The sequence below is a fragment of the Erythranthe guttata genome, chromosome 4, assembly GCF_056151865.1.
Source record: "Erythranthe guttata isolate IM_541 chromosome 4, IM_541, whole genome shotgun sequence".
In the NCBI taxonomy this organism is placed as follows: Eukaryota; Viridiplantae; Streptophyta; class Magnoliopsida; order Lamiales; family Phrymaceae; genus Erythranthe; species Erythranthe guttata.
Genome location: NC_142536.1, coordinates 3,760,860 through 3,786,205, shown reverse-complemented (window position 1 = coordinate 3,786,205; position 25,346 = coordinate 3,760,860). Strand labels below are relative to the sequence as shown.

At 35.7% G+C, this 25,346-nt stretch overlaps 6 protein-coding genes across 13 annotated transcripts; 2 read left to right on the top strand and 4 right to left on the bottom strand.

Annotated features, from left to right (window-relative positions):
- Positions 1-158: 158 nt before the first annotated feature.
- On the bottom strand, positions 159-8,119 carry LOC105964812 (phospholipase SGR2). Of its 3 annotated transcripts, none has more exons than XM_088816509.1 (22): positions 7,772-8,119; positions 7,309-7,654; positions 6,799-6,899; positions 6,474-6,653; positions 5,820-5,975; positions 5,481-5,549; positions 5,209-5,361; positions 4,920-4,970; positions 4,008-4,178; positions 3,739-3,888; positions 3,220-3,285; positions 2,609-3,121; positions 2,474-2,528; positions 2,233-2,354; positions 2,052-2,124; positions 1,596-1,698; positions 1,413-1,506; positions 1,268-1,330; positions 1,105-1,153; positions 843-946; positions 710-756; positions 159-603 (listed from the first exon to the last, which is right to left on the bottom strand). In XM_088816509.1, exons 2-22 carry the CDS (start codon positions 7,514-7,516, stop codon positions 360-362), a joined length of 2,772 nt encoding a protein of 923 aa, XP_088672635.1. In that variant the 5' UTR covers positions 7,517-7,654; positions 7,772-8,119; the 3' UTR covers positions 159-359. The 3 variants fall into 3 exon arrangements, with proteins under 3 accessions (XP_088672635.1, XP_088672634.1, XP_088672636.1); XM_088816508.1 differs by having other exon boundaries at positions 843-949; positions 7,772-8,093; XM_088816510.1 differs by having other exon boundaries at positions 7,309-8,109.
- A 65-nt stretch (positions 8,120-8,184) lies between these two features.
- Positions 8,185-10,553, top strand: LOC105964900 (Class I peptide chain release factor). Of its 2 annotated transcripts, none has more exons than XM_012989430.2 (8): positions 8,185-8,353; positions 8,828-9,306; positions 9,389-9,464; positions 9,572-9,702; positions 9,790-9,860; positions 9,979-10,060; positions 10,156-10,207; positions 10,285-10,553. In XM_012989430.2, exons 2-7 carry the CDS (start codon positions 8,902-8,904, stop codon positions 10,174-10,176), a joined length of 786 nt encoding a protein of 261 aa, XP_012844884.2. In that variant the 5' UTR covers positions 8,185-8,353; positions 8,828-8,901; the 3' UTR covers positions 10,177-10,207; positions 10,285-10,553. The 2 variants fall into 2 exon arrangements, with proteins under 2 accessions (XP_012844884.2, XP_088672630.1); XM_088816504.1 differs by having other exon boundaries at positions 8,216-8,353; positions 10,301-10,553.
- Positions 10,554-10,653: 100 nt separating this feature from the next.
- On the bottom strand, positions 10,654-12,875 carry LOC105964978 (CBS domain-containing protein CBSX3, mitochondrial). 5 transcript variants are annotated; one of them, XM_088816506.1, is made up of 7 exons: positions 12,536-12,709; positions 12,373-12,444; positions 11,777-12,048; positions 11,581-11,662; positions 11,409-11,482; positions 11,207-11,267; positions 10,654-11,111 (listed from the first exon to the last, which is right to left on the bottom strand). In XM_088816506.1, the coding sequence occupies exons 3-7, from the start codon at positions 12,041-12,043 to the stop codon at positions 10,969-10,971; spliced, it is 627 nt and encodes a 208-aa protein (XP_088672632.1). In that variant the 5' UTR covers positions 12,044-12,048; positions 12,373-12,444; positions 12,536-12,709; the 3' UTR covers positions 10,654-10,968. The 5 variants fall into 5 exon arrangements, with proteins under 5 accessions (XP_088672632.1, XP_088672633.1, XP_012844970.2 ...); XM_088816507.1 differs by having other exon boundaries at positions 12,132-12,444; positions 12,536-12,704; XM_012989516.2 differs by lacking the exon at positions 12,373-12,444 and having other exon boundaries at positions 12,536-12,875.
- A 678-nt stretch (positions 12,876-13,553) lies between these two features.
- LOC105965202 (mitochondrial import receptor subunit TOM40-1) lies at positions 13,554-17,994 on the bottom strand. The gene is made up of 11 exons (XM_012989767.2): positions 17,657-17,994; positions 17,033-17,114; positions 16,794-16,893; positions 16,619-16,714; positions 16,471-16,521; positions 16,172-16,237; positions 15,326-15,427; positions 14,390-14,458; positions 14,196-14,279; positions 13,969-14,064; positions 13,554-13,863 (listed from the first exon to the last, which is right to left on the bottom strand). The coding sequence occupies exons 1-11, from the start codon at positions 17,778-17,780 to the stop codon at positions 13,807-13,809; spliced, it is 927 nt and encodes a 308-aa protein (XP_012845221.2). The 5' UTR covers positions 17,781-17,994; the 3' UTR covers positions 13,554-13,806.
- Positions 17,995-18,509: 515 nt separating this feature from the next.
- On the top strand, positions 18,510-21,973 carry LOC105965436 (oligoribonuclease). The gene is made up of 9 exons (XM_088816503.1): positions 18,510-18,687; positions 19,008-19,147; positions 19,237-19,368; positions 20,316-20,392; positions 20,567-20,648; positions 20,744-20,799; positions 21,117-21,203; positions 21,309-21,399; positions 21,591-21,973. The coding sequence occupies exons 2-9, from the start codon at positions 19,042-19,044 to the stop codon at positions 21,710-21,712; spliced, it is 753 nt and encodes a 250-aa protein (XP_088672629.1). The 5' UTR covers positions 18,510-18,687; positions 19,008-19,041; the 3' UTR covers positions 21,713-21,973.
- Positions 21,974-22,107: 134 nt separating this feature from the next.
- GLYR1 (glyoxylate reductase 1) lies at positions 22,108-24,735 on the bottom strand. The gene is made up of 8 exons (XM_012989925.2): positions 24,459-24,735; positions 23,939-24,049; positions 23,747-23,848; positions 23,498-23,599; positions 23,152-23,267; positions 22,802-22,880; positions 22,534-22,704; positions 22,108-22,438 (listed from the first exon to the last, which is right to left on the bottom strand). Exons 1-8 carry the CDS (start codon positions 24,564-24,566, stop codon positions 22,349-22,351), a joined length of 879 nt encoding a protein of 292 aa, XP_012845379.2. The 5' UTR covers positions 24,567-24,735; the 3' UTR covers positions 22,108-22,348.
- Positions 24,736-25,346: the final 611 nt, after the last annotated feature.

The following is a 25,346-nucleotide window of genomic DNA, read 5'->3' as shown; positions in this document are numbered from 1 at the left end:
TCATCAAATGCAAGCTTTCTTTTCCTTACAGAGAGAACACAAGCAAGAACGAGCTCTCTCTCTCCAAGTTATTTTCTTTATAGAGATGAAACAGCGAGAACTGAGTTACAAAAGGTTCGCTGACGTGGAACTAGCGTAAAAAAGCCCATGTTTACATATTTTACGGGAAACAAGATAAATATATTTATATTAACATTCGTACACTCGTTCCCCCATCCATATCTGTCCTATGATGTACAAAACCTAACTTTTTCTTTGCGTATAGAAGATCCTCTTTCTAACCGATGAAGATGATTGCCTGAAGAAAATCGTAAAAACTACTGGAACAACTTGGGTTGTCTAAAATATGTATATATCAGTCAGTTATTTGTTATTTTCTTCACTTTGTGAGAGAAATGCTTTATGGAGAGACTATCAGCAAAAGTCAACGGGAGTTCTTCTTCAGCCACCTCCCTTGGATCGGACCACTTGTTCAATCTATTTTCATCGTTCGAACTGCCTTCTTTGAGATCCTCAATATGCAAGACAGGTTCTTCCTCCGGTATATCTCGATACAAGTGCTTCAACATGAATAGAGCAGTATCGTGATCTCTCCAGTAGTTTCTACAAAAATAATTTATCATGAAAAATCAAATTTAATTTTCAGGGGTTTATTATATTTCCAGATTTAATCAATTGCTGGTTCTAGATTAGAAAAGATGAAGCTTACGTGTGTGCGCCAATTGCCGATACGTACGGGTGGCGAAATGTTTTGTCCTGCATTAAGGAAAGCGAATGAGATAAATGGACGCTGGTTTGACTATTAGAAGAATATTGAATAATTTTTAGTGGATGCGACGTACTTGTAATACATGATCGATTCTTCCACCTTCACTTCCCATTAGTCTATCCATCATAAGTGAGCCATATGACCTTTCTTCTTTTTCTTGGGTGTTTTCAGATTCATCTGCTAGAGACATAGCAATAAATTTATAAGTAAAATAAATACATAATGCTGTTGACTGAAAACAATTTTCAATCTCAATATAGCATGAATAGAAGGCGAAAAAATTAACACAAACTAATTGCCAGAGGAGCAATAAAGCAGATAAGGTAATTAATTACCGTCTTGGTCATCGTTGTGTCTCGATTCACAGAATCTCAGAACTTTAACCTATTAAAAAAGCTCTCAATTAGCCTCATAAATAAATCAAAACATGATATACACCGGAAAATTATCAATGGCAAAGTTGAAGATATTTTGAAAATAAAAACAATAGCAACCTACCTTTATGGTGCTCAAGTGATCCAATAACGCTCGAGAACTTGAAGCTAACCCTTCGTTAAATTCCTATATGACATATTATAAGAACAGAGAATAAGAAGAGAAATTGCAAAATTTATAATTTTTGAGGAATTTATAGAGCCCTCACCTGAAAGGCGATATTAAGCCGCTTCCCACCTCTGTGATAAGGAATAATGGCAGGTTGTTTGTGCAAAAATTCTTTACATATAAGTGGTTCTAGTCTGTGTAGCAAACAAATAATAATTGATATAAGGTCTGCTGAGAAAAACTAATAATAATAAAATATGATAACACGTGTAAAAGGAAAAACCTATATGCTACAGGATCACAAGGATGGAAGATGTTAATCATTTGCCGACATGCCGGCATCTCTTCATTTATATTATCCTCTTTCCAGTATTCTTTCCCTTTGCCTAGCAACCAAACACAAGCAGATGTTTTAGTCAACTGTATCCAAATTCTGACGTATCAGAAAATCACGAGGAAATCTCCATACAAATGTTAAAAAATAAATCATTATTAATTTTCTTTTGTAGTAGATGAGTAATGACTTGTTAAATATCGCCTCAATAAAGAGCTCATAATTAAGTAATTATTCATTTGATTTGATCTGCAGTAACAAGCAAATGAGCATCAATTGATGCCGCCCTAAAACCAACATATACAAGCCTAATTTTAAACACAGACATTAGGCTTAACTTAAGAAAGGAACGAGAAGAAAGAAAGCAATATAGGTACATGCAAGTATCAGGTCTCGGCTATTTACCAATTCCAATACGAACATTGCGTAGAGAGAGAAAAACTCCAAGAGGAGACCCAACAGCAAAGAACGTGTCAACCTGACATCAAAACGATGTTTATTAATCTAATTAACAAACTCTGCATGAAATGTAGATTTGTGTACTAAAACTGTCATACAAGGATGGAATTTTTTTGAAAAGATTCACCTTGAACTCTAATTTTGTGTATCTAATTTGAGGGGTATAACTCTTCAAGGAATCTGTATGCTCACGTTGAACTTTCTCGGGATCGGACTGATTTGCTCCTGTTGTACTCTTCTTTGCATATGCTGGTACCAATTTTTACGAACAAGACGAATTCAACTTATAAACAACTAGAAAATTCAAAATCGAACAAGTACGGTCTAAAACAAGCACCGAGACCACATTGAAACAAATAAATCCATACCTTCGCCAGCACATTCAGTTTCAAATCCTTTAATTTTTGCTTTCAGCAATTCAATCTGAGAAACAAACAATACGTGAGAAGGTAAATGAAGATATCAGAACAGGCAACATTTAAAAAAAATAATAAAAAAATTACCTCTTCCCTCAACAGTTTAATTGTTTCAGCTTTACTATCATCAGATAAATCCTTCTCGTCGATGCTGTCGTCACACGGTAATTCAGTTCCCATGGTATTTGGGTAATTCATGATGTGATTTGATTTCTCAAAAGATTCAATGGTATTTTCATCTAATGACGAGGTATCAATTGTCTGCTGATAGCCAATTTCAGTTGTAGTTGACACATCAGACTCTGAAGATGCAGGAGGACTCGGTGGTTTAAAAGCATCCTCCACAGGCTCTTCGAAAAGGTCTGGATAATCGACATGACTGAGTGTGTTCTCAATTTCAATATTCTCGGAGCTCTCATTCCCAAAATTCGAGACGGAATTGGAGCTAGATGTTAAGTTATTCCCGACACAATTAGGCGCCTTGCCTTTTTTGTGTTCTTTATACATCCAATCCATCGGAAAGGGCGAATACAAAGTTTCTTGATGACAAAGGATATCATAAGATAGAACACTTCCTAGAGAGTGTCCATATATAGAAACCTGCAAATGTAGATTCATCGTTAGACAACTCCGTTCGACCTTGAACAGTGAAATTATAATAAAATAAAATTGAAAATTTTCTATTAGCCAAACTATACCTTCCCATCATAACCAGGATTCCTCTTAAGAAACTTCAAATACAATTTGTTAAGTTGGTTGGATACCTGAACATGACAAGGAAGAAGCTTAATTGATGGATACAAAGGTTTATTAATTAACATTGCTGAAAAAATTGCATCCTTCCGGATTTACAAAATGAGGTCAAATTCTCGACAATCGAAAGGATGCTGAAAAATAACAAAAACACTACAGTATTGATAGAACTGAATCAGCGAATTTCTTGGTGAAAATGGAAAGAATATAGATTTCTTATTTTACTCCACTAGAAAAAAAAAGGAATAGATTTCTTTCCTGATAAGTAATAACTGATCAAACAATCAAACAAAAATTAAACTGAATATGCACACAAAAACGAGGGAAATGCATACGAGTCCTTTGCAAAAACCAGAACGGAGCAAATAAGAAACTAAATACACCTAAAAGTATTTGATGAAAAGGCAAAAAAAAAAAAGGGTAGACACAGAAAACGAGAAGGAAAGAGATTAAGTAGGGGGTACCGAGTCTATGATCTCCTGACAATAGATAGGGCTCATATAGTATAATACATCATGAACAGTTCCACTCAACATGGTACGCAGCCCTCGTACACCATCTAATGTGATTTTTTCGACTGCAACTTCACCGTCAAATGTCAAGCCCTTCCTCCACTGTCAAAGGCAAAAATAACAATAACACAACCACCAGGAGAGTATTGCAAGTAAAACAGGAACACAACGAATTGTAACAAATTAATAAGGGTGATAAATTAAGGAAGTGAACAATGTACCTGGCAAGGGATATAAAGAACTCTCTGACTGCCAAGTTGGTGAGTAGTCAAATGTCGTTCAGCTACGCTGGCGGTTACAAGGCGGAAGTCCACAACATCATCGACCAGATTAGACTTCTCCAACCTTTGACCAATACCATGAACCATGAACACCAAATGTCGAACAGGAACCTACAACAGGAAACAAGATTTACTGGTCGAAGTAAAAGTAACTTTGTATTTCGTGGTGGCTCATCATCGATACATCCTTGAGGAAAACGATTCTGGACATTAAAACATTCACCATAGTTTCTATAAAAGGATAGTGCTCAATATTTCTAAGTTGAAGCAACATTTTGAAGATTGAAAATTAAGCATCTATATATTCATAAAATAAAATAAAAAATACCCAAACAAGGAGAGATCCTCTATATCTAGGTTTCACTATATCCAATTCCTCACATACATAAAACTGAAGAAAATACTAAACATGCATATATGTTGGCGTTCTGATCTCATCAGTAGGCAGTAACTAATCAAGAAATTGAATTTGTGTGAAGAAGCTAATATAAATATTGGGTCAAATTCTACGCAGGGCCTTTCAGTAGTCTTATCTTGAGAAAAATATTTTTGGGCCTAAAATGGAAAAAGATTAGCTATTCTTGCATAGCAATAATTACCAACCAGGTTTATGCTATGGTTTAATTTTATGAATAAGTGGAAACTCCATTCTTACTTGGCAAATCACCAGTATGTACAGGCGAACATTATCGTACAGGAAGGCAGTTTTCTAATAGCAACAATCATTTTAGCCTAATTTTTCAAAATATAGAAAGTTCTGTACACACTGACACACACATATATAAACTCAAGACTATCATACTATACCGAAAGATTCAGGATGTATACCCACACCTAAAACATTTCTCATACCTGTGAACAATAATCATCCATTTCCTCCTCCTTCTGTTGACGAAATTCATCCTGAAATAACACTCCGGAGATTAAATCTGAAACAACTCATAAATTGAATGTCCATGCATTGCACAAATCAGTTAATTTTCAAGGACATTAATATGATAGTGTTTTTTTAATCATCCTCTCATAGTCAACATCCAGTGTAGAGAAAAGGCGTTCAATAATTAAAAGTTGCCAATGTTGAAGGGAAAATTGGATGCTGGTACTCGATTAGCAAAGAACAACTACCAGTGATATGGATTACCTGTGTTTGTTTCTGTGACTGACAAGGAGCATATCCACGTCTTAACTTAACGCCTTTACCTCCAAAACCAACAACACCAGAAAACCCAGAAGCATCAACATTTAGCCACGCTTCCCATGTATCGTCTTCCCCAGTGAAAAGGGCATGCAATCCCTGCAATCATAAAGCATGTCTATAGTTACTTCTCATATTTATGCAACCTGAAAGTGAATAAATTGGCCTAAATTTAATGACCATAACAAGCAACTTTAAGCTAAAGCAGAGGGACATACTTTAGAGCCTTGTAAATCAACTCGAGCAGCAAAAAGACCCGAAAGCTGAAAGGTTCTTCGGTGCCAAACCTGAAAGAAAATCAGGCAGCCTTCTTTAGCAAGTCTTTTGACACATCAGCCTAGAGTGATCCAAGAACATAATACAAAAGAAAATTACAGTAAAGAAAACGGGAAAAAAGTTGATGGGAAGCTTATAACATGCACCTAAAAGATAAAAGGGAAATTTGAAAAGACTGGCGACATACACGATGCTGACAAACATGACAATGTATTACATCAAAATACCATTCTATCACATTATTCAACTAGTAGAACACCAATGAAAGAATTAGAGTGAACCTGAGTGCGATATGCATACTCCAATTGCTCAGAAACATCCTCACGCAGTGGAAGCCAATCATGACCACTTTTATGAGCAAACCAGTGGCCGCGTAGGACCCGCCGGTTCTCTCCGCTGGAGTACACAGAAAAACAATGCCTCCTGACCAAATCTACCTGCAAATTATATTGCCAGTTAGCAATTTATGTTCTCTTTCCTCGTACAGAGAACTTATGCGCCCATAGAATGGGTGATCTACATAGTCTTTATACACATCGTAATTGCTATAAATGAGGTGCAAATATTATGATTTAGATGTTTTTAGAATTTGAGAAACACAATTCAACGGCAACTCATACAGAAATATATGTCACACGTTCCGAGAGTAACAAGCCAAAATGATGGCTGTTGCCAACATATTCAAACTTTGTGTTTTATTACATTCAACACTTAAAATCGGAACAGTAGAAATAAGCAATCATAAAAAATCAACAACACGAACTTTAGTAAAGAGATATCTACCAACCAACGAGAACCACAATATACAAATATGAAAACCTGGAAAATCTCTGGCAGTACTAGGCAATTAGATAATTATCTATCTCGTGTAATCAGTATGCCCTATAAATGAAATTGCAAATAGGACTACAAGTAACTACAGTTGATGAGGATACCTCATATAACCCTCCCTTTACTGGGACACCGACTCTTTCTTCGTCAATTGTATATTCATGACTCTCTGGAAACAAATCTTTCGTCTGTAGGGTAGACTTGGAAATCGTGCTAGGTCCTGTTGGGCCTTCACTACACTCTGCATACTCTTTCCACCAACTTGAGAGCAACTCGTCCTCTCTCTGCCAACACCACAAATGGCACTCAGCATCTAGTATACTGATATAATCACTTTTCACATATATTACCCTTCCTAATACAAGAAGTAAGATGATATACGAAAAAAAAACCGAGAAAAACAACAGCAGCAAAAGAAGATGAGATAACCTGCAAGAAAGATGCCTCTATTGCAAGAGAATCCCTCATACCAAATCGAAAATAATCACCTTTTCCAATGACTTCTGTTCGAGGGACAGATGCAGCTAGCTCTGAAGAAACAGAAAGCAACATTCGTCACATGATATATTACGACTATAAGATTTCACGGTGTACTTTATTCGTTTTCCTAACTTTCTACACTTATCCATTCATCTAGGATGTTTGGCTAGCACAGAAGCAAAAACATAATGCACCTCTAACATGTATATATTTTGCAGTGTAAAATCAGCAACACGGCATTAACTGGATCAAACAGACTACATTACACGCATCTAAGATAAGCATAAAACTCGAATTCAATTACTCCAATTCTAATGAAAATCTGAAAAGCAATCCTGTTGATCGCAAGGGACATAAATAAAACAGTACATTAATCTACTAACGAATAGTATAGAACATAGTTGAAAAGCGTATCGAAACTAACACGAGAAATAAATTCTTAACGAACAGGCCACTGACCGTTTACTGCCAAAGGGACCTTGCAAAAGTACCAGCGAACATCACCGCCATCCGAGGGACTCCTAGTATGAGCAAGATACTTCTGCCTGCCCTCACACTGCTCAATCTCATTAGCCAACCTCTTTATATTCGACGGCGTATTCTTTAACATGTCGGGCGACGATTCCTCAACCCCACCGGCACCACCATCCCCGACATTCAATTCCATTATTACCCCTCCTCACACCTCAACGTAAATCAATTGTGATTTCTGCAACACGGGCAATTTTACTGCATTCGATTCAGCTTCTTTCCCTAACTCAATCTGAATATACCAACAAAACAATCATTGGAATGGGTTAAAGAACTAATCAAATCAGTTTTGAGTTAAGAAAAAAAAAAGTTGATTTCACCCGACCCACAAACTACAATTGATCAAGCTGGAGAAGATTTATCTCAATTTTGGAATAAGAAATCGCATCACTAGTTCTAATTCGCTGCAGGTGAGATATTCAACCCCCGATTAGAAGAAACGAATTGAAAAGAATATTCGTGCACCAGCCGAATATTTTTATAATTATGAAGTGGGATTAAATAAAAAAAAAAAAAAAAAAAAAAAGGAATCCGAGGGTTTTAATAATAATCAATAGAATATAGGAGCAGTTGGTAACCGAGCAATGTAAGGATACTGAATGCCATCGAATCAGAGATGTCCAAAAGGGGCCCCTTTCTTCTCAAAATTAGGGCACACCTTTTGGACATCAATGAAGATGACAAATTGGAATATTCTATCTCACCTGTGTATAATGTGTTGTTGTGTCTATAAATAATTAAATATTATTAATTTTATTAATATATATATATATATATATATATATATATATATATATATATATTGTATTATTAATATTAATTAATTCATGAAATCAATTTATAAATTATAATTTAACTATGACTCAAACTCAACCAACGAAGCCTCATAAACATCGCAGACGCTGAACGGCATTCCGCCTTCCAATCCGGCGCGCCACCACTCGCCGCCGCGGCGATAGCCGGTTATTTTACGGTTAGACGATTTTGTTTTGTTTACGTAGTTTAATTTTCTCTGTTTATTTCACTGGATTTTTACATGTGGAGGGAAAAATTGGCGCGGGAAAGTAATTTTGTTTGGTTGGTTAATGCGAAATTTCACGAGTTTCTGCTTGTTTAATACTGGGCGAAGTGATTCAGTCCTTTAATTGGCTTAATCTGGTGTTATTGATAATTGATACTGAGTTTTTTCATAGGTTTGAGATTTGGGGATTATCTACTACAATAATCAGTCAAGTAGAAACAATTAAATCTTTTTTGCCCTATAGTGTTATACAATTGAATAAAATTCGTTTCTTTCAGTAGAACTAAGTGAACATTATGCAGCTGCCATTGTTTAAATTGTGCCACTGATGGAAAAAATCGAATATATTCGATAATACGAACCTGTTGGGCGATGTTGTAGACTTGGTTTTTTGGCTTTTTCTTACAAATTTGATTACTCTTTCAGATCCACAGACGGTGAATCATATTCATTTCCTGATTTGCCGATTAATTTGGGCCTGTCTGTCGGGTGCAAGCCAGATGGCTCATTCTATTGTGAGATCGTTTTTAAGATTCCCAAGCTATAGCGTTTGCAGTTTCACAAAGCCTGCCTCTGCTTGCTCTTGGTGGTATCGTAATAACAATTATCGAACTTACACAAGTTTCCGCTTAGTTGAAAAAGCATATAGAAGAGGGTTTTCAGGTGGAGTTAATAATGTGGAGGTGTTCTCTGCAAACTACAGTTGTGCTTCTTCGAGTAGTAACAGTAATAGCAACACTTGTGAGACTGTTGGTGGTAAAGAGTACCTATCGATGACAGACGATAAGCTAATGAGCCAGTGCGAGATGGATACTTACAAGGTATCGGGTCCAGGTGGACAGCACCGCAACAAACGTGAGTCGGCTGTGCGTCTTAAGCATCTGCCAACTGGCATTACAGCTCAGGTTTTCATGCAGATTGCCTATGATGTTTTTGTCTATATATTGTTCGCATTATCTGTTTTTAATATCGTTCCAAACGAGACAGGCTTCAGAGGATAGATCACAGCACAGAAATCGAGCCGCAGCCCTTGCTCGACTACGGACATTTTTAGCTCTTAAAGGTTGTAAATTTTTTTTTTCTTTTGATTTATTTTTAATTGTATGCTTTGGATTGGTGTTATTCCGAGGCGAAGACTTAAAACAAGATTTGTTTTATCTTCTGATCTAGTTAGGAACAGTGTTGATCTTGATAATTACGTACCTCCTCCGGAACTTGTTCAGATTCTTCCTGCAAAGTCGACTATAAGAGGATCGGAAAAAGGGTCTCAGATTGGACCAAATAATCCCAAGTTTGCTCTGGTCTGCCTTTTTATCTCGTCTGACACTCCTTTTAGTTAATCGAATACAACAGTGATTCAAATTCTGCGTACACTCTTAAATCTTCAGGGAATGCAGGCTTTGATTGACCTGATCTTTGCGGTTGGGGGTTCTGTTGCAGACGCTGCGAAGAAGTTAGGGTACATGCATAATACTTCCAATCATAATCTATTTTCTTGTTTGTGGCGGGGTTTCGGTCAAGAAACTTGGAATTTCCAAAAGGGTATTTATAGTCTTTTCGATACTGACAATTGGCAGTTTGAGCACTGGAGCTTTATCACGGTTGATACTATCTGATGATTCTCTTCGAATGGCAGTGAACGAGTACAGGGCTGCTAAGGTATATTTTGACAGAATATGCAATTTTGCCAATCGAAAATGAAATAGGAAATCACTTTGCTAACAGTCTTGCAACTTTTCGTTGAACTTTCTTAGGGTGTGAAGCCCTTGAAGTAGGATCTTTACCGGATGCAGTTCAATATTTCAGGTACTATTATCTCTTATGTTGAATCTGATTTTGCACTTTCACCTTTTGTAACTTTTTTTTTATTAATCAATTTCCAGAAACTTTCCGTTCAAGGTTTTGCTATCAGCATCTTGATCATGATAGCAACAGGAAGTCGACATATTAAGTACAGAAACGGGCCGTCCTATTTCCAGTTAGACTCTATAGCTCGAAAATATATTGACAAGGAAATCGATTTTGAAGACCGCAACTGCTGATAAATCATTATAACTTGTAAAACAGGTTCACTTTTCACAGTTGCGATTTTACTTTACTGCGTGGCAGTGAATAACAATTTCATAATTTTGCAATAAATTCTCTTTTATTTGTTTATTTGTCATAAGCTTTGTTTTGAGATTTGTTGTAATTAACGGATACAAACTCGTGTTTCGATAATTATACTAATGTAAAGGACTGACAAATGACAGTAAGAGAAACCACAGTAATATAAAGTCGAGCAACTACGAAGGAGCAGTTTATCGGATCTGAGCAACAAACAAACACACACACGAAGAAGAAAATGAAGAAAACAATGTTTACAGTGCACTTTATTGTCACAAATCCCAGTCGACATAACTTTATTTGGATGCTGAAAACAGCTTCAGGCATTCCAACAGAGATGCAATTTTTTCAGCACAAATATTTACAACATTTTCTAGTCCGTCAACTCGACATAAACAAACGGCTTTTTCATCATCATCATCATCATCGACACCATCATGACATCATCAATGTCGACACCATCAGTAACCACCCTGAATAAAAGCATTCAAGCGGTTCAGTTCCTCACGGTGCTCGCCCACCACTGCACGAACAACGTCTCCGATTGACACCATCCCTATCATTCCACCTTCGTTCACCACCGGAATATGTCTGATTCTATTATCTGCCAATCAACAAAAGGGTAAATCAAATTCTTTATTTACACAAGACTTCTATGATTATTATTATTCATTTATTGTTTTTCTGTTTTTTTAATACCTGTCATGAGTTGCATTGCCCTCAAAACTTTAGTATCCGGGGTTACAGTAATAAGCTTGTTCTGCAATCGAACCAATCGAACCATCATTAGGATTTAGAGTCTCTTTTTTTCATAGTGAAGTCATACGAATCATTGAAAATGGAACGTATTATAGCAATTTTTCGAGATGCAACTCATATAACAAACATCATATATACATACCTCTTCGGTCATGATATCTCCAACCTTGGTTGACTTGGATGACCTTCCTTGTACAATCATTTTCCTGAGATAATCTACACCGACAATAACCAAACATCAACAAACTTTCTCTATTTTTTTTTTTGTAAACAGATAATCAAGAAATGATTTTGCTCGATTTTCACAAATATACCTCTTTCAGTAACAATCCCAGCAATCGACTTCTGCTCTCCTGGTTTAACAACCACCAGAGCTCCAACATTGTGCTGTGTCATCTTCATTCAAAGTAACACATATACCGCAATCAGAATTAATTATAATAAATCGGGTACTTGAATTCATGTTTAAACTTACAACCATATACTCCAATAAAACTAATTAATGCGTACCGATTTGACGGCATCATACACGGTGTCTTCAGTGGTGCACCAAAGCCAGGACCCATCGGCAGTTTTCCCTTTGCCGGAAAGTATATCGGATATTTTGGTACTCTCAAAACCATGCTCTTCCATGCGGGCAGGGGCAGCTGAGGCAGTCGATTCACTGCGTGCAAACATAACAGAACGTGTGGCCGGAGGCATAACACGAACATGGCTCAGAACAGCATTCTTGAGAGCATTCCCGTGTACGAAAATCGATCGCCTTACTCCTTGCATCGTGGCTATAAATTACATTGAAATTCAAGAATCGTTACAACTTTGACAGAAGCCAAGAAACAGAGATAAGATCTGTAAAAAAAATTACAATGATGGAAGAAGACGAAAAGTTCGAAATTCAAGAATCATTCCAAGCTTGACAGAAGCCAAGAAACAGAGATAAGATCTGTAAGTCTACAATGGTTCACGAACTTATGTAATAATATACTCAGCTAAGTATCAACAGAAGCATATCAGTAACAAGCAAGAATACAAAACATGTAAGCATCACCTTCTTAAACACACACACACACACAAAAATGAAGAATCCCATACAAAAAAAATCATGCCTTTTTTCAATTCAAACACACAGCTGTCTGTATCTTCAAAAAAAAATTGATTGAATTTCTCCCAAACACGCACTACACCCACACACAGTAAACAATCAAGGATCTGTAGCTTACACGAAAAAAAGGAATTTCTTGAAAAAAAAAATAGAGAGTAAGAAATCACCAGGAAAATAAAAATTGGATCTTTGAGAAATAAAGTTGACGCTCAATTATTTATCTGCACGCGAATTAACTAATTTTGCCTACTTTTGCTCCTTCACTCACAGATGATGAGAAATTGGGGGGTTTTGTCAGGGTGGACGCCACGTGGCAGCTACTGTGGTAAGGATCACGACCCTTCAACTATAAATGAATTATCACTATATATAGAAGAGAGCCTCATATCAATTAAATAATAATTAATAAAATTGAAAGAATAAATAATAATGTGTAAAATAAATAAATGGAGAGGAGAGCCTCATATCAAGGGTTGGAATTATTCAAAAGCAATATGTGCAAGGCACAATCAACAATTATTCTAAAATAATGGAGTACATATATAATTATGATATCTCAGTTTTTGGATTTTCTAAGTAATATTCTTATCTTTGGAAGCTAATTAGGTAGATATTTAGAAACACCCGTGAAGTAATTTACCACTATACACACATACACGTAGGTGTGTGTGATTATTTACAAATCAACGGTTAATAATCATATGTTGTATTTCACCGGGTATAGTATAAATAAACCGTAATGTTTGTGTCTTGTTATTATTAAAATAGATAGGGTTACTGTCAATTGTAACAAGTACTTAGAATAATGAGAAATTAATGAATTATATATATAAGATAAAAGAGGCAACAATGGATAAGACCAATAAGAGGGAACAAGATTTTGGGTGATGGGGACCATATTTGACATTATTGTTTTGGAATAAGTCATCTTGCACACTTAGAATATATTCACATAAAAAAATAAATACAAGTGGTGGGTTTTTATTAAATTAAAACAATTTGATGATACTTATAAAAAAATAGGATTTTAATATTAATCATAAAATAATTGTTTAAAATCTTGATGAAGTTGAAATATCTATTATTTTTAACTTCACTAACACATTATAAATTGTATTAATTTGTATCAACGGTGTGAGTTTAATCAATTGTAATATAACTGACATCACTCTCTACACTGTAAGATCGAAAAGGTCGTCGTAAATTTTATTGATCCAACGACGTAATCAGTTATATCGATAAATATCTACGTAAACGATTATAGATATAAAATCGAGTCTCTCAAGGGGAATCAAAAAAAAAATCAACTACTAGTTAATTATATTACGTCGTAGCAGATCTCACTGCCAACAAATAATGTTTACTCGACCAATCGACCAAAGTACAAAACTCGTTTCTTTTGGTTAAGAAGGGAATTTGAACAAAAAATGTTCCTATTCTATTCTCCCACTGTCAGGCCAAAGCCAAACTTGTAATCTTTCCTCTTGTGATCTAGCTGCAATATTCCGATTATTGAACGTGTTAAATTGAATAAAAGAAACTGGGAAATGAATCTATATCAAAGAGAACAAAAAACGTTTAGCGGGTTATTGTTACTCACCTCAGCAGAAAGAATGAAATTAAGACCCATGTTAAATCTTTCTTCAAGGAAAGCAGATGCGACGCCATTGGAGTCAATCTTGCCTCTTAAACGGGCCTGCCAAAAGAGACCACGAGAGTCAATTAACACGTGTTTCAACAAATGTACGATGTAGAGTGAAAACTAGTCCAAGAACTATATTGCTAGTATTGCATCAAAAAACTTCAAATCATACGAAAAGAACTCACCTGCCGAAGGATATAATCATAACCAAAGCTGGCTGTGGCATCCCTTGACATGTAGTTGTACATGAAGTCTGATGCTAGAGAAACCTAAATGCCAAAAAAAAAAGAAAAAAAAAAAAGAAGCAAGAACAAACATGAAATTGTTGGATATATATATACCAAATTACAGGACATAGCATGAAATAGACGAAATTTACCTTGTCTGATACTTTCTGGACATAGCTTAGAGCAACTATCCCATGGCTGGCAACTTGCCCAGATGCAACCTAACTTAGAAAAGTTAGATATCAAATCACATATTTTCTTCTATAACTGAAATCATATAAGGTCTGACAAATAGAAAACAAGAAGATTGCTTTCCCACTGTCCGAAAGTTAAAGAAAAGCAAATAGTTATTTGCATAGGTCAATTTGATCACAATAATATGATCAATTTTCAAGAAGTGGAATATGACATAGCAGGCTTATGCATATGAATTGGAAGCATATATCCTTGTTCTCAGAAGCAAAGTTGCGGAATATTTTATCGCTCTCTTACAATTCTACTCTGTTGATAGAGACTATCAATTGGCTATGTTTGGTAAGCTTTTGGGCTTCCATTTCCATTTTATTCTGGAGAAAGATGTTTTGGGAGAAGAATTTGAAAATAAAATAAAGTTTGTTTGTGTTTTGAGAGGAGACAATTTGTACTGTAGCAAGTCAAATCATGTCTAAAAGGTGTTGGAAAAAAGGTATTTTGGAAGAAGAATTTGAAGGATAAAGTGATTTTAGTTTGTAATTTAGTGAAGAGAATTTTCGCTGTAGCAGTCAAATCATGTCTGTTGGAGAGAGAACAATTTGAATTCTTTTTGGGGAAAGTTTTTGAAAATATTTCAGAAAGATAATTTTATTTTGGGGAAAGAATGAAAAGAATTCGAGAAGCTTACCAAACATAGCCAAATATTTCTCGTGTAACATAAAGCACTTAATCCAATGACTTTAAAGATGCACAACTAAGAGGGAAACAAAATCTGAGCAATCAAATTGAACTCAACGTAAGATCTTGTGATCAACTAGAATGATACAGTTGTTCTTGTAAGCGTATGGACTTAAAGCAAGCACTGGAACATAAATATAAATATCCTATAAAAGTACCATCTTATCAGTGTTGTAACGCGCAGCACAGCCAATGCCAGACTTTCGATGTTGACCAGCCCAAAATATTTCACCACCTAAGGATAAATTAGGAGTCACACTCTGCAAGCATAAGTGAAAAACTACAAATCAGTATACACTATTACAAGATATAGACCTAGACAGAGAAAAAAATAAAATGATATCCTCTGTTAGTTCCTAGTGCTGGAAGAATGGTATAACATTCTCAATTTTTTTTTTAGTTTATATCACATAAACATTCATCGAAGTGACTTCATCCTAGCCGATACAATCATCAAGTATCTCTGCAGTTTATAAGAACTCTTCATCGTTAATGGGGCAAGCCAAAAGCAACTTTTAGTATGCGAGCCTACTCTGAAGCACAAATGACTTACTTACCTAATTTCCTAAATTAATGCTGAAAGGCAAAGCTGTGCTCCATGGAAAACTTTAAATAGTTTCTTACCACCTACCCTTGATAATCGGTGAAGGGAAATTTGGTAGAATGACTGAATTCATGCAATACACCACTTTAAAGAAAATCCAGGATACCCTCAAATTCTAACTTCAGCCGTTAACATTTAACAATAACTATTTGAGCAATAACGCACAGTTGCAATACACCAAAATACGAAGAAAAAGAAAAAGGACAAGATGTTAGACAATGATTCAAAAGTGGCCTCCTTGGAATAACATATCATTTACATGTAAAACAGATGTCCACTAACTTCTAATTGTTTCTTATAAATGCCAAAAACTTAAAAGCCTGCAGAAAACTTCTACTTTTGATAGTTAGAATGCCTATTTAAAATAATATCTCACAAAGTTGGAGACTAGATCATTCACCTGGATGTAATTTGCACCAAGTAAGCCTCCATTCCCTAGTTGAAATTGAGTCCTGTAGTCCGAACCCTACATGTAATTTAAAGAGGAAACATCATTAGCTTTAATTTAAAAACTCAAATACTATAAATGCATCAAACTTATGCTTGATGACATGCCACGTCAGCTGGACTAATCCATGTGCTGATACACTAGTTAGCAACTTTTACTAAAGGAATATGCAGTATGCACGTATAAAGGTTACATAAACACATGCGCTTAAAAAACCCAACATAACTGATGAAGATATTTAAAATGTTTACCTTATAATCAAAATTGAACATGCCGTGTGACATATGTGGCTCACTCGTAAGCTACAGAAAGAAACATATATTAGTTAATGAAACTGACAAATATGTAAAAGCCCCTGGACGGCTGTCAACTTAAAACATTGATGACAAGCATGCGTACTTGAGCAGTGCCCTTCAAAGTAAGATTATCAGTCAAATCGCACTTCAGCCTTGCAGTTACTTTCCCATCCGTCATCACCCTCCCGAAAAGCATGAACTATGAAAGAAAAAATAGTTCTCCTTGGTTAACCAAACTAACATTTTAATAAGAAAAGTAATAGCAAACCTCGACATACCTTTGGGTCCATAAAGTTGGCACCAAACTCATAATGAGCAGTGGGAATTTTAATTATTTCGGTAGACTGTGCAGGAATTTCTGTAGGTCCCATCATCACACTTATAAATAAAAAAGGAAACGAATTAGCATTTAAAAGAATATGCACTAAGGCTGAGAAAACATCTTCAAACTAAGAAAAGATAGAAACAACATGAAATACAAATACTATATAGTAAAAGAACAATGAAACTAAACCACCTATGACTGAGTGAAAATTTCTGATTCAGTCCCTTCATAAAATCAAATCGCATTCCCTCAAAAAGCTCTGGCTTCAACGACACTGGCAACAATAACAAACGTAGTCAGAATTTTGAACGCATACTTTCCCCTACAAAAAGCTTTTGCGGGCAATAGCAAAATAATAAAAGGTTATTATCCTTCATAGATTTGGTACTAATTTCATATGACAAACCCTATTAAAAATGTGAATCTCTTGAATAATTTAAATCCCTGACGAAATTCCAAGATTAACAGGTCAATTCCAAGATGATTCCATGAGAAATAAAGTAAAATTCAGAAAAGAAACACAAGCTAATCATATAGAATGGCAATCGGGTATCCAATTATCCAAAAGAGGTATGTTCCTCCATTCATAACGAGAACAATAATACGAGCTCGATTAAAGTTGCCAGCATTTGTGATCGGCACTTTTAAAACAAAACACAAAATAAAGCAACGAAGTTCCAGAAACTGAAATACATAATCAGAAATAACTGCAGGGAAAAAATGAATCAGTTTAATTGGAAGTAGAGGTCAAACTACAAAAAAATGAATCGCATTAAAAATGAACAGAACACAAAAGAGAAAAAAAGCAGCACTAACTGAGTGCCTCGCGGCTAATTTCTTCGTACGGAATGGGGCAAGGCAGGTTTAGGTAGTCAGTTTTCTGCGGCTCGGCGGCGGCAGGCGGCGCAGTAGCGGGCGGCGGCGGGGTGGAAGTTGCCATTTCCAGATTTCCGTAACCCGGCTCGAATCGGAGAGGATTAATCGGAATAGAGATGAATCGGAGTGAGAAGAATAGTAAATTGATTCACTTCTTCTTCGTGTTGAGGAAGAAAGCGGCTACTTAACTCTGTAGAAAAACCCTTTTCCCCTAAATCATAATAAAACCCTTAAACCCCAAACCAGTCTGCTGTAGACCGGGTTCGTTTTGTGTCAAATAAGTTGGAATTTTCACCCCTGATGTAAGGTTAAATTACGAAACTCCCCCTCATATTTAGGTAATTACAATCACCCCTGAATTGTGAATCTTCTTATATGTCCGTCCACTCTTGCGATATTAAATTTAATGGAATCTTACAGATTATGTGGAATATTCTCCCATTTGTACCTGTTTTATCACATTCTAACTCCACATTTTAAACGAAATAATCATAAGATGTGTCTCTTGATTTGTAAATATCAGATTGTGGTGTATCGAAAACTACATTTTTGCATAAAACGAGTATAAACTAGAGAATATTACATGAAATCTAGAAGATTCTGTTGAAGGTGACACCATAAGGGTGGAAGTGTAAGAAATTTCATAGTTAATGTGAGCGGGTGCAATTATCCAAACAAAATGGTTTTTTCATAATTTGACATTACTCAGGGGTGGTGGCCGTAATTTATCCTATAACTTTTTTTTTTAATTTTGTTTTTCAAAAAAGGTGATCATTAGTCAACTTAATAGCATTAAAAATAATTTCTTATTCATCCCTTTAAATTCGCACTTGCAGTCTTCAACTGCACCACCATTACTTTTCTTGCTTTCACCAATTAGCATCGTGCTGACAGCAGTTTCTCTCCTCCTCCTCCTCCGTCGCTCCGCCTCTACTCCGCCGTCGCCCTAGAAGTAATCAAATCTCTCACAGGTATACTCCATCGCTTCCTCCTTGCTTAATTTCGTTTCGTTCGTGTGATTAATTGGGTTTAGTATACCAGCTTCACGTTGATTAGCAAAAAATGGGGGTTCGTTTGCTATAAAACCCTCTGGCGGTGAAATTTCAAATACTTTGTAGTTATTGGTAAACTTGACAAAAATTGGGGATGGAATTTTGATTTCGTGTTCTTAAGTTTGAGTTTGATTGTTATTTAACCAACTTGAAATGGAGAATTGGTTTTTGGTAATTGTTATGCATGATTAGCCCGACTCACCATGAAGATCAACTGCAATTGTTTTCTATTTAAGCAGGAGCTTAGAGAATCAGTAATTAGCATAAGTAGCGATGGATAAACTATCGAATTCGTTTACATCGCTTGCGGTGAATGCTGAAGATGCTACTGGATCTAGTTCAATTGAAACTGCTGCCCCTGATAGTTGTGAAAGACCAGGTATGAAATACCTAATTCATTCAACTTGTGCTGCATTGCCATGGTGAAAATGCAAAATTGTCACTAATGAACAACACGTCGTGATGCAGATGGCAATAAAGGAGTAGATGTTGGTGTAGAAGACGAAACTATGCTGAAAAGTGAAAATGGGGATCAAACCTGGGAAACAATTCCAGGAGAGTACAAGATGCCACTTGTGTGGATTGACCTGGAAATGACTGGTGAGATTTCGATTCACGTGTAATGTGGATCCATCAACTGTCTTTTATTTATTTATGTTTTTATGTTGAAAAATATGATCAAATCGATGCAAGTATGTGGAGCCTGGCTTTGTTTGTGAAAGCATGAGAAAATAATTTTTTGCACTTTGAACTTTAGAACTTCTTGTGTTTTTATCAAATTATCCTGCACCCGTTACATATGTTTCCCCTCCGATTCAGTTGCAGAGGCCAGACATGTCGAACAAAATCATAACGGCTTCAGAGCATTATTGACTTAACATGGACAATTCTTTTAATTGATTAAGTAGAGAAGTATGATTATTGGATTTTTCACTACTTTACAAAATAATTCTTTATGTTCAGTACATAAGTGTATTGTAAAGGAGAAGCTATTAAATATTGCAATCATCCGATGGTTATTTGTTATTAGTGCTGGCTGGTGGTATTTATTTTCATTAGTGGCTTTGTATATGCAAATTATACTGATCCTTGAAACTTGAGATTGATTGAAGATATTCTATTCCCGTTGGTCAGTAATCTGATATATAATTTCAGTTCACCAAAGGTGTACAGAATGTCACCTATAAATATTCCAAGCTGTTAACAATGGAAAGGATTTTGTGAGATCTGCAAGATTATTTTTCTCCAAATATGAAGGCTGTAGTGTTTTGTCCTTCCACATTTAAATATGTTTCTTCTATCCTGCTTTCTTATATTCTAATAAGTTTGTTTCTCTTTGTTCGATTTCTTTTCACTTTCTGGTACCACTGTTAAAAAAATATAAAGATCAAGGGTTAAAGAATGGGATAGCAATTCCCTTTTTGGTTTATGTCATGTGTTTGCCCGATGTAATGCTCAACTGGGATAATGCTTAAGGCATGACGTGTTTAAAACAAACAGGACTCATTATAATAGGTCAATATCCTTTCTCTTTTTCGTCTGTGTAGGCTTGGATATTGAAATTGATAGAATTTTGGAGATTGCTTGTGTGATCACGGATGGAAAGTTAACCAAGTCAATTGAGGTAAGAACACACTTCCTTTTGTTCAGACGAAAAAGATTATCATGTTGTTGTTGTTTGGTTGGCATAGGCTTGTTGAACAGTGTGATGCAGTTATTAGTATCTCTCATCTTTAAGATTAGACAGTTATTTCACTCTGCTGTATAACTGATCATTTTTACATCTTTCTTTCTTCAGGGTCCTGATTTGGTTATTCAACAAACAAAGGAGTGTCTTGATAAAATGGGAGAATGGTGTCAAGAACATCACTCAGAAAGTGGTATGTAACTTCATCTTTTTTGTTGGCTTTAATGAATGGAAACATCCCAATTAAAACATCAATGAGTTGTGGTTTCAAATTCTATTGGTACTTAGGTTTGACGGAGAGAGTCCTTCAAAGTACAATAACTGAACAAGAAGCTGAAAAGCAGGTAATTGCATTCTTGTTACCACAAAAAAGGTCCTTGTATTCATGCCATAATATATATATAATTGAATATACATTTTAGGTTCTTTGTTGTACCCTCTAATACGGTTTTCTGTCCATAATTATTATCTCATATAAGAACAGTTCGGCAATTTTTGTTTGTCTTTCCGAACCCAAGTCAGTTGAGGACAGGAATTGGACCAAACCCTTCTCTCATCTCTTCTTTGTAGCACATCATCTATTCTTGATCCTCGATTATATACTTTTGTTGCATAATATATATGGTGTAATACAAACTAAGTTTTGCTGCACATATAACAGGTTATCGAATTTGTCAAGAAACATGTCGGCACATGTACACCTCTTATTGCCGGAAATTCTATCTATACGGATCTTCTATTTTTAAGAGTAAGGAAACTTCAACTGGTTTTTTACTATACCTACAAAATATCTCAACGTTTCCAACTTTAGATACTAACATTTGTTACAAGTATCTCTTTTACATTTGTGCAGAAGTACATGCCAGATTTGGCTGCCCTTTTCTCTCACGTGCTTGTTGATGTAAGCAGTGTCAAGGCGTTATGCATCCGTTGGTTCCCAAAAGGTACAAATTTTTCACGAAATTATCATTTACATTATCAACCAACCCAATCCTTCTTAATAAATAAACAAAACACAGATTTGAGTTAGAAAGAAGTACATGTTATCTTTTGCCAGTATAGAATTAGCAAATCCCCATTCACTAAACCGAGTTTGTGAAACCTTTGTACATGAGAATACATCTTGTTTTGGCAGACAAGAAAAAGGCTCCCAAAAAGGAAAACAAACACAGAGCAATGGACGACATCAAAGAAAGCATAGCTGAACTGAAATTCTACAAGGACAACATATTCAAGCCCTCCAAATCCAAGAGATGATTTAAAGAGACACCATTTTGGTATGAAATCAAACCCCCGATTTTTATGAAATTCGGTGAGAACCAGAAGGGTTGCAAGTTGTTCCGTCTTAGATTGTATTTTAGTTTTAAATCAATTTCTCCTAAATACAATTATACCTAGACGTGTATACGTACAATGATCTGTATCTCTATTATTGGTTGTGACTACATTATTTGCCGACTGCTGGTTTTGAATGAACATAAACCAAAGTACAAATCTTGATTAGAGTGAGTCTTGAAACTGCACTTGTCTTAATGTTTGGTTTTATATATATATATATAGGCCCGGGATCTGCTTAACCTGTTCGGCTGGTATTTCTCTTGTAAAAAGAAGCTTATTTTACTTTCTTAATGTATGTAAAAATCCTAAAACCATTACATTCAATATTACTAAAAGAAAAACATAGAAAGTGCTGGCTACTCAAATAAAGCAATTTCAGTTACATTTGATATATCAAGACAATATCAAACTGTTTCTTCCAATGAAGTTACCAAATGATTGATGCCATACCTTTTCTTTTTCTGGTTTCTAAAATATTCCAGGAAAAATCAGCAGAAGCAACAGTGTTGTATATATATATATATATATATATATATATATATATATATATATCAATCAGGTTGATCCTTTGCTAGATGCAACAGTTTCATGCACAGCAGAAAAGTCGAGGTCCCCAAGTCCCATGCTTCTCGCTTTCTTGAATGCCTAATTGCAACCAAAAATAAGAACCGAACGATCAAAACACACACACACACACACATTTAAATAAATAAATTAATATATTAATAAGGGTTTAATACCTCGTTAGCAGCAGCTGCGACTGGCATAGGCACAGCAGTTTCGTCGCCAAGTGCAAGAGCCAACCTCATATCTTTCTGTTGATGTTTGAGAGGGAAGGCCGGTGGATAACTACTCTTTGTCATAGAGGGTCCTTTCATTTTGAACATTGGATTCGCAATAGCACCAAGATCCTGCGTCATTTTTTGTAAACACAATTTATTTGCTCTCTCTCAATTATATCCCACCAAAAGAAATATAAACAAATTTTGTCGTTTTCGTTTGTCTTACCAGTACATCAAGAAGGGTTTGAGGGTCCAGTCCACTTTTGTCGGCCAATACAAGCCCCTCTGAAAATGCATTCATCATACTGCAATGCATATATATATTAGAATAACAAACACGACACCTGGCAGTGAAAGAGTAGCACTATCTTGAAGTGGTGGTGAAGAATTACGAGTGGTGGACTTAAAAAGATTCGAGTGTGATCGGAACAGTCTATAAAGAATGAGGTACTTTCGGAAATTAAACATTGTTTTGAAATATCCCAGAAAAAAAAAATCCCATTTCTTGTAAATGGAGCAGTAAAACATGTACGAACGATTAGTCGTTTTTAAGAAGATAAAAAGAAGCACAATTACCTGCCCATTATCATGTTGACAACAAGCTTCATTTTTGCTCCATTTCCAACTTGCCCCAGGAAAAATGATTTCTTTCCCATTATGTCAAAAGCAGGAATTATTGCATCGTATAATGCCTACAAAATCGAAGTATATTCATATCTAGGAAAAATTGGGAAGTTTGTTTAAAACATGTACTGAAGAATCGAACCACGATAGACAGTTTAACTTTATGAAACATTTATATACTCCCGGTGAAGATTTACAGTCCTATTTGAAGCTTAGAAACCAATTTATACCGTCCTATTTCGAACAATTACATCTGAATAAACGTACAAGTATTATTATTATAATAAGAGTCCCTCACCCTTTCGCCAGCAGCAAGGATCACTAGTTGACCATCCTCAGCAGGCTTTTTGCTACCCGATACCGGTGCTTCGAGGAAACTACCACCCTTTAATGCGATCGCCTGAAATCGTCATAGAGCATAAGTCAGACTCAGTCCGAAATGATTTTTTCTTACTCTTTCCCTTTTTTTCATATAATTCCTAGCAATGATCGAGCCTTTAGTTATTAGACGAAGGGAGAATTATGAGAGGCGGGCAATTTTTCGAACCTCACTGATCTTTGAAGAAGTCTCGGCATCAACTGTCGACATGTCGATGTAGCCTTTTCCAGCACCGATTTGCTCCAGAACACCGTCTTTATCAAAAACCACCTATTTGACCGAAATTCTTAACCGAGACCGTTCATATCCGGTAATTAACATTAAACGCAGAAAAAAAAGGAGCATAATAAAATGACAAACCGATAGAGCTGCAGCAGGATCCGACAACATTGCAATAGTGTACTTGCATTTCTTGATTACTGCTGCGGGGGATTCTCCTATAGTAGCCCCGTGCTCGACCAACTCATCACACTGCAAGAAAAGCAACTTTTCGAGTTAATAGACTCAGAAAATTAACCAAGTTTTTCCTCTCGAAATTCAAAATCCCCCTTCATCAATGACGAGGGAACCTCGGTAACAAGCAGACGATCACGAACCCGCAAATTATATCAAATTTTCCAATTGAGCCAAGAATTTTCCAGCTTATGCATGAGTGAGATGAATTATAAATTACAAGATAAACCCAAACTAAACTACTGTTGGGCAATTGAAACAAGCAATTAAATCAACTAATGAACATAATTAGGCAGCTATGTTCAATGCCCTAATCGAATATCTCACTGAACACTGAAGATAAACAAAAGTTAAAATACGTTAATGACAATATAAACAGATGTACAAAAACAACAAGCAATACATCAAATTCATCGCCATGGCGTACCCGTGAGAGAGTGCGGTTCCAAACAGTGAGCTTGAATCCATGGCGAAGCAAGTTCATCGACATCGCTTTTCCCATTATACCCAATCCCAAAAACCCAATTTCCTCCATCTCTCTCTCTCTCTCTCTCTCTCTCTCTCTCTCTCTCTCACACACAGTATCTCTACAAAACAAAACAATCCACCCAACCAAGATTTTTGAAATAATAAATTTTGCAAATGCAATTATCCCACCATAGATTGGGAATCACAAAAAATGGTTGTTTAATGTGTTCCTTAATAATGGATGAGTTTTTTCCTTTTTTTTTTTTTTTTAATAATCTTTGGGGTATTAGTGCTTGGTGACTGTTTATTGGTGAATGAGTTGAATATGGGGCCCGCGGTTCATGCCACGTCATCATAGCTTTTGGGCCACTCATTTTGATCTGTTCTCTGATTCGCCGGTTCAATTATGAATTTATTGATTTTTTTTGAAGTAATATGTATTTTGTATTTCGTTTCTAGGTTTTGAGTGTTTGTGTTTTTTTTGAACGTAATGAACTCATTTACATAGCAGAATGTAATTTTGCAAGTCGTTTCAATAGTATGATTGTTATTTGGTATTTGTAACGTGTGTAGATTAAGATTTTTTCTGCTTCGTTACTATTGCATTGTTGTTAACTAATACCGTATATGAAAGACAACATCGCGTTTTGTTTGTCGCTGCAGAAACGGGCCCTAAGAAGGAAAATTCTATAAAAGAAACTCGATGCTCATTATATTGTTTCATAAAAGAAATGCACCCTATTAAGCAGATGATGTGAGCTCTGCAATTTAAGCCTTCGAATCCATTTGAGCACTTATTAAACATGTTGAAATTGGGTCATAAATTTTACCAAAGTTCAACATATGT

Excerpts from the sequence above, each read along its gene's own strand:
- LOC105964812 (XM_088816508.1), bottom strand. The coding sequence starts at position 7,516 with ATGGAATTGAATGTCGGGGATGGTGGTGCCGGTGGGGTTGAGGAATCG. Across the intron at positions 5,976-6,473 it reads TAAAGGGAGGGTTATATGAG|GTAGATTTGGTCAGGAGGCA; the intron begins GTATCCTCATCA and ends TATAATTTGCAG. Across the intron at positions 4,971-5,208 it reads AGTCACAGAAACAAACACAG|GATGAATTTCGTCAACAGAA; the intron begins GTAATCCATATC and ends GTGTTATTTCAG.
- LOC105964900 (XM_012989430.2), top strand. The coding sequence starts at position 8,902 with ATGGCTCATTCTATTGTGAGATCGTTTTTAAGATTCCCAAGCTATAGC. Across the intron at positions 9,307-9,388 it reads CAACTGGCATTACAGCTCAG|GCTTCAGAGGATAGATCACA; the intron begins GTTTTCATGCAG and ends CAAACGAGACAG. Across the intron at positions 9,861-9,978 it reads GACGCTGCGAAGAAGTTAGG|TTTGAGCACTGGAGCTTTAT; the intron begins GTACATGCATAA and ends GACAATTGGCAG.
- LOC105964978 (XM_012989516.2), bottom strand. The coding sequence starts at position 12,043 with ATGCAAGGAGTAAGGCGATCGATTTTCGTACACGGGAATGCTCTCAAG. Across the intron at positions 11,483-11,580 it reads TGGGATTGTTACTGAAAGAG|ATTATCTCAGGAAAATGATT; the intron begins GTATATTTGTGA and ends TTGTCGGTGTAG. Across the intron at positions 11,268-11,408 it reads GAGATATCATGACCGAAGAG|AACAAGCTTATTACTGTAAC; the intron begins GTATGTATATAT and ends GTTCGATTGCAG.
- LOC105965202 (XM_012989767.2), bottom strand. The coding sequence starts at position 17,780 with ATGGCAACTTCCACCCCGCCGCCGCCCGCTACTGCGCCGCCTGCCGCC. Across the intron at positions 16,522-16,618 it reads CTTTGAAGGGCACTGCTCAA|CTTACGAGTGAGCCACATAT; the intron begins GTACGCATGCTT and ends TTCTTTCTGTAG. Across the intron at positions 16,238-16,470 it reads TGTTCAATTTTGATTATAAG|GGTTCGGACTACAGGACTCA; the intron begins GTAAACATTTTA and ends AATTACATGTAG.
- LOC105965436 (XM_088816503.1), top strand. The coding sequence starts at position 19,042 with ATGGATAAACTATCGAATTCGTTTACATCGCTTGCGGTGAATGCTGAA. Across the intron at positions 20,649-20,743 it reads AGAACATCACTCAGAAAGTG|GTTTGACGGAGAGAGTCCTT; the intron begins GTATGTAACTTC and ends ATTGGTACTTAG. Across the intron at positions 21,204-21,308 it reads CGGATCTTCTATTTTTAAGA|AAGTACATGCCAGATTTGGC; the intron begins GTAAGGAAACTT and ends ACATTTGTGCAG.
- GLYR1 (XM_012989925.2), bottom strand. The coding sequence starts at position 24,566 with ATGGAGGAAATTGGGTTTTTGGGATTGGGTATAATGGGAAAAGCGATG. Across the intron at positions 23,849-23,938 it reads ATCCTGCTGCAGCTCTATCG|GTGGTTTTTGATAAAGACGG; the intron begins GTTTGTCATTTT and ends TCGGTCAAATAG. Across the intron at positions 23,268-23,497 it reads TCCTTGCTGCTGGCGAAAGG|GCATTATACGATGCAATAAT; the intron begins GTGAGGGACTCT and ends TCGATTTTGTAG.